Genomic DNA, 7017 nt, shown 5'->3' with positions numbered 1-7017 from the left:
GTTTTAAATTATGGATGGAGCTCATCAATAAAAATTGGAACAAAAAACCCCTCATCCAACTACTTTCTCGTTTAAGCATAAATGTAGAGCAATGGTTGAGTGATACTGAATTCGTTTTCTAATAAATCATTGGTGGAGTGATATTAAATTCCATTTTCTAAAAAAAGATTTTGGATTTGAGATGAAAAAACATAATTAGGATAAAAAAATCTCACTAAAAGATGATGAATCAATTTTTTTTGACATATGTTAATCATCTATAAATGGATATTTCATATATCAATGACATCATGAAAAAAATTGTTAATCTTACTTTACAGACGATGTAAATAGACGGATTGTAAAGCTATAGTTCATTTGCAGACGAAGCTGCGAGAATGTCGTTTACAATGTGTTATGGACCTGGTTTACAAGTCGACTCCAATAAGGTAATTTAGAATTCTCATGGCCCATGTTATTTTCACCTCCCTTTTATTGAAGATCAGAACTTATTTTCTTTGAAAAATACTAAACTATACCCAACCTTTCCCTTACATCTTTTTTAAAGGACGGATGACCACTTTAGTCCCTAAAAATATAAGGGGGGATAATTTAATTCCTGGAAAAAACAAATTTTTTGAAATAGTTCATGAAAATATGAAAAAAGTGTGTCAAAATATCATATTGTTGTGTAGAAGGTTAACTTCAATTTATACATCTATTTTGTGAACTGATATATCTTTTATGTTGTAATGTTTAAGGATTACTTTAATATTAAATTATAATTTTTTAGTATCAAATTAACATTAAAGGTTCAACGATTTTTTGACGTGGGACATTAAAGTTAACGTTCCACAATTAATGATATGAGATTGTTGATGATTTTTTTCACTTTTAGGTTTAAGACTATTTTGATCCTTTCTTGTCAACCCTTCTTTCCACAATTAATAACTTAGTGGATTGTCAATGTTTAATTATTGGATTAATTTTCTTATCGTTTATATAAATTATGAAGAAAATATTTATATATTGTTATTTTAGTTTGTGAATTAAAAGGCACATAGTGCCTTTTCCTCCTAGTTAAAATATAATCTTAATACTCAATGGGTCTTATTCATTACCAAAATGCACTGAGTTTGTAATGAGATTTAAGTTTAATTCCAACAAAATACGCTCTTAAATAATGACGATAACTTTAAGTGTGACAATGAGATTAATCAAATTGTCAACTCAAAAAATTGAAGCTTATCACTGGCTACGTATATTATAACACTCAAATTAGCAATTCTGATGAGAGACATCTTAAACTGATGGAGCTATACAAATTTAAGTTGAATTTGTTTTATTGCTTTAAGAAATACTATATAATTCTATGAAAGCGTTTTGCCTGTAATACTACTAAACAATGACAATGAATATATGAATTTAATTTGAATGAGTTGCTTATATTAAAAACTCATGATCATCATTTATAATTAAGAATTACCAGCCATATACCTTAATTTTGAATGAGAGCTGCATATAAAAGCAAATTCCAAGTGTCAGGAACACCAGGGAGACACCAGTGGCTGCAATCCATATCCCTATGTCCACCATATCCATAAACAGATGGGTGACCATCTTTCCTCATTTGTGACAAGGTAGTAATATTGAGCAAATTCACACGCTTTGACATTGCTCCTAACACTTTCTGTAACACTAACTCAGCTGGGTGTGACCCCCCTGGATACTTGAATCCATCTACTGGCACCTTTTGCTCCTCACAGCTCGCCCTTGGTTCCCCCCATTTTGCTCCACTGGATTATTTAATTGAGAGAAAACATGAAAATGAATTGCAATTCTCCAAACTTGTACATTAATTTCTTGTTTAATTTTTTCACTTTTGTATGAACTTATTCTTTTTTATATATAGTGAAAAAAGGCAACAAGGCTACAAACATAAAAATCACAGGAACAAAAGTTGGCTAGTAGGTTGTCAAAAGAGATTTTTAAAAAGAGTTTAACAGTTATATGTAAGAAAAATTTACTCGCAACAAATAAAATTAAATCATATTTAAAATAATTATTATAGAAATTAACAAATTTATTATATATATACACATAATGATGTATAATTAAATAATAATATAAAAATGTTTACTCTTTAAGAAATAGAGTCACTTTTGTCACAATTACAATTTATTTGAAAAATGATTTGTAAAGAATTTTATTAATTTTCATCTCATAAATTATGATCCATTTAGTGGTATTGGGACATATACATACTTGAGATGATCTGGAGAGACTCCTTGAAAGAATACCCTTGTTTTGTTAGGGTCAACATTGTCTTCAACCCATTTGGCCCATGTTTTCAAGCCTTTCTCGTATGCAACCAAACGATTCATGTCCTTGAATGTACGATTTCCTTCTTGAATGAAATCCCATCTGCAAAGTTGAAGTAGACAAAAAATTAAGAAAAGACTTGAGTACCAAGAATTAATGCATGATGTTCAAAATGTTAAGCTTGTAAGCATGTGAATATAATATTATAGGATAATGTCTCTTGCTAGTTTAGTATGGATTTTACGTACGGTTGTTTTCTTCCTATGTGAAGCCACCAATGCCAAGAGTCGAATATCAGTATGTGATTTCCTTTCCATATTTTTCCAGCTTCAATTGAATCTAATTTCAGGACTCTACCGATACTTTCACTTGCAATATCCACCAAAAATGCGTTACGGGAAAACATCACCTTGACATCATAGCTCTGCATATTATGTGGCATGCATACTATGAATCATGTGATATTTGACAGAGAACTGTCAAAAGTTTGAAATAAACCACTAATATTATATTTAAAAATGTTTGAAATTCTATGCAGAAGACCAAACTATGTTTCTAAACATATTTTTATAAAAAAATTGTCAAGTGAAAATCTAGAAGAATAGCTTTATTGCCGTAATACTCATATACTTGACCTAAACTAATCAAATATCTAATGTGATATTCAAAACCAAGTCATTCTAGAACAAAAAATTGCAAAAACAGATGGACCTATAACTGTGCTGCGCTGAAATTGTAGAAATTAAAAATAAAAAAAGTATCGTGGATATAGTTATATGTGGTTGTTAATTAACATCTGTTTGAAAATCCCAAATACTAGTTGTAGCATTCATTCTATAGAAATTTTTAATAATGTTATTTCTACAGTAATTTCTTTTAACACTATTTTTGGATCTTTCGTACTATCACGTCACTTCTTTATCTTCTCTTATCTCAATATCCTATAAATTTTTGTGAGAAATTGTTTGAAAAATAACATTAAATAACATTATTTCTCTTTCCTATATAGAAATATGGTTAGGAAATTGGTCTAGAACTACCAATCATAACTCAACCTCACAGTACATGGCTACATGCATGGCTAACTACTATAGGTTGTGGGCCAATGTATAATGATTACAAATTGATTAAATGATCGAACAGATAAACACTAAGTTCTTTAATAATTAGCTATTTCAATCAGGATGCAATTATGCTATATCATATCATATAAGTGTAGGCTGAGTCAATGTAGTCTTTCTTCTCTCAAATTGTGTCGGTGTATTTTTCAATAAATATGATATTTTATGTCTGCTGTTTTTCTCAGGGCACCATTATCCTTTAAAAATATATGGAAGCATCACATTATTCTTTTTCGGTAAACACCAAAAATCATTGAATAAATTGTTTAATCACATTTTTTTTACCTGCATACATACATGCGAATCTAATCTAATATCATAAATTAATTAAGAGTCCAGCCGCTAAGAGGTATTATTATTTATTAATTTGTTATATCCTTGCGTTATAGCATATATAAGTTATCATTGCTAGAATGCAAACCCCCTTTTTAATTCCAAAACTCTCTATGCAACACAATTTTTCTTTAATATAGAGAAAGTTGTTGGGGTGAATGGAAATGTGGGTATAAATCCTCTCATCTTAGTAATTAGCACAACAGTATCATGTTATGCATGAGAAAGCAAGATATAAAATTAATTATACCACTTGTAATTATTTATTTATCTAGGTTCTATTAACTTTATTTTATGTCTTTTTTTTTTGTAATATGACATTATCTTATTACTAATTAACATGAAAAAAATTCAAATAGTAAGTTTCTGGTTAAAATGTAGACAATGATTATCTATATATTAAATAATAGAAGAGTGGGGGAATTAATAAGACAAAAAAAGTTAAATGTGACAATGATCTAACCGGGAAAATGAAGGTGGATAGACCTCCAGTCCTGACTGAGGTGTATTTGGCAAGTGGCACAGCCGTGTGAAGCATGCAAGTGAGTGATTGCCATTGATTCAAACTCAAGGAGTCCCCCACAAACAAGATATTCTTCCCTCTAAGTCTTCTTAAGAAGTCTTCACCATTAAATCTGTACGTACACACCCAAGTTCATTTATAAGTCCAAGATGGGTCCATTTAAAATTAATTACATGACGAATAATTCATGATCATTTAAACACCATTTTATTGTGATCTAATATGACATGTGTGCATTAATTTACTACTAGGACAGAAAAGGTGAAAGCAACATAACAACAGCATCCTCTCAATTTAGGGACTAAGTCCCCGTGGAATTGTGCACTTAATTTTTTGTTAGTTGAAATGTGTATAAAGCTTGGCAACCAATCGAAGCCAACCGTTTGGTGTTTAACAACTTTAATTTTAGCAAAAGAACATGAGTGTCTTCTGGTAATCAAAGGTAAGGTACTTTTGTTTAAACTTTTAAAAAAAATCAAAATAATAATTTTTTTTCAAGAACTAAATTTAAACAAACCCACCCATATATATTATCGTTGGACAAACACTTTTAAAAGTAAACTAAAAATATATTCATAGTTGATTTTTAACAAATTAAAATTCTTTTGCTATATATATATATATATATATATATATATATATATATATATATATATATATATATATATATATATATATATATATATATATATATATATATTCACACACATACTATTTACATTAAAGCTCATGAGGATTTGCCAACAACTCAACTAGCATGTATCTCAACGGGCACTGCTCCCCGACCCAGTTTGGCAGTCTCTGTCTCTAAGTCTAGGATGCAGCTACAATATATATATTCCAAAAAAAGAAAGAAAAAACATATTTGTAGAATATATAAATTTTCATATAATAAAAAGAGAGAAAAGTGTGGGATTAGGTAAATGATGGGATGAGAAAAATAGAAAAAATATTATAAAAAATTGTAAAGAATACCATATAAGTTGTATAAGTCTACAATTTATACTTTCTATAGTGTCTTTATGATTTGTGGTTAGCCCTTTAAAGTGGCTTAGAAAGCAAGTAAATCGCTTTCCTCTAACATGTGGTCTTCTCTTAATTAGTCACAGGTGGACCCAAGGAAATGTGAAATCTACATCAGATGTTATATTCAAGTCCAAAGTCTTAATTAAAAGTCCAATAATATAGAAGAAATCCAAAACTATTGTTAATATCTTAGGTCCATAAAAGAAGCACTAATTGATTGGTGGACGATGGGTATACTCTATTGTGTCCCAAAAATTCTAATTGGAGAGATCAAGTATTTACTGTGGAGTCGTTCGAAGATAATAATATAAATAGAACTAAATATGGTTATTTCTTCTCAAACAAAACTTAAATGCAATTATAAGGATCAGAATTGGAGTTTCACCTTACTAATATACATGATAAAGGATTTCATTAAAAGTAAATGCTGACTATCAAAGTAAAACATCAATTTTGATTGGAAAACAATATTAAGCAGTTTCAAAGTAATAGTCATAGACATGGAAATAGATTAAAGTAAATTGTAACACATGCCAAATATAATTTTGGGTATAAACACAAAAGGAGGGAAGGGGATCACCAGAAAATCTGATTGGGTGAGGTATGATCAAATAGTATTATGCTATGAGAACGAACATAAAGACAAGAAATATATTAAAGGACATGTACCTTGGTAAGTTGCAGTCTTTAGGTTGCCATCTGTACTTGACATAGAGTTTATCAGGACGACCATTCTTTTGGCAATCAAATTCCTTGAGAATAAAGGGACATTCTGAGGTATTATAAAGAGGGTATGAATCATCAACAACCCAGTTACCTTGAAACAAATCACAGCCCCTCTTTGGATTAATATTTCCTCTTGCCTCTTTGTGATGACCATTCCCGTGTATATGAATGATAAGTAAAATAAGCAGAACAATTAATATCCCCATGAGAGTTTGGAAACTGAAAACAAAGGTGGCAGAAGAGGTTGGTGGAGCTTCAATTCAATGTAGATGACAATGAACAAGGAGGGTGTAATGTGTTTTTCTTTCTAATTTATTGTGTTTGGAAATTTATTAGTAACTGTGGTATAATGGTTGAATTGATATTTGCCAAAATGGTGATGAAAAGATTGATTATTGCAAATTTTATTGGTGCTTTGACTTGCTCATAAAAATTGATATAGTAAAGGAATACAGGCCTAGGTGAGACGATAGAGAAAAGCAGAGAATGAAAAAGAGGGAGATGACACTTGAAATGGATAGAAACAAAGAATCTTCCTATATATGGACCCACCTCCCAAGTATCCTCTATCCAATAGTGATATAATAGAAGTTACAAAACGAGTAGAGGGACTAGCTAGCAGTGGCAAAGCTTGGAACAAAAAATTGGAGGGGCATGCTATTTTTTTATTAATATCACTACATATAAGTGATTTTAAACCTTTCTATATTAATTGTGTTTTTTTATTGAGGAGGTAGAACCCCAAAATTGTATTTTATGATAATAAAATATTTTTCCTATTTAATTGACATCATTTATCAGAATTTCCTTCTTTTTTTTTACTTTTATACCTTCCCCTACTACTAAATTAAAAAAATGAAAAAATCATTTGTAATTTTTTTAAAAGAATATTGCAAGAAACATTAGTTTTATTTATAAAAACAAAATATGTATGAGAATGCAAGAAAAATAAATAAATAATTATGAATGTTAAATAAACTTAAGGAA

The 7017-nt window shown here is 29.6% G+C and overlaps 1 protein-coding gene across 1 annotated transcript; it reads right to left on the bottom strand.

Annotated features, from left to right (window-relative positions):
• Nucleotides 1–1304: 1304 nt before the first annotated feature.
• On the bottom strand, nucleotides 1305–6772 carry LOC114383713 (protein trichome birefringence-like 43). The gene is made up of 5 exons (XM_028343439.1): nucleotides 5974–6772; nucleotides 4219–4390; nucleotides 2550–2725; nucleotides 2245–2403; nucleotides 1305–1775 (listed from the first exon to the last, which is right to left on the bottom strand). The coding sequence occupies exons 1-5, from the start codon at nucleotides 6234–6236 to the stop codon at nucleotides 1478–1480; spliced, it is 1068 nt and encodes a 355-aa protein (XP_028199240.1). The 5' UTR covers nucleotides 6237–6772; the 3' UTR covers nucleotides 1305–1477.
• Between the last annotated feature and the right edge of the window lie 245 nt (nucleotides 6773–7017).

This window comes from Glycine soja, chromosome 14 (genome assembly GCF_004193775.1).
Source record: "Glycine soja cultivar W05 chromosome 14, ASM419377v2, whole genome shotgun sequence".
Taxonomy (NCBI): Eukaryota; Viridiplantae; Streptophyta; class Magnoliopsida; order Fabales; family Fabaceae; genus Glycine; species Glycine soja.
Note: the sequence above shows the minus strand (reverse complement) of the source record. Positions and strands in the feature narration are given on the sequence as shown.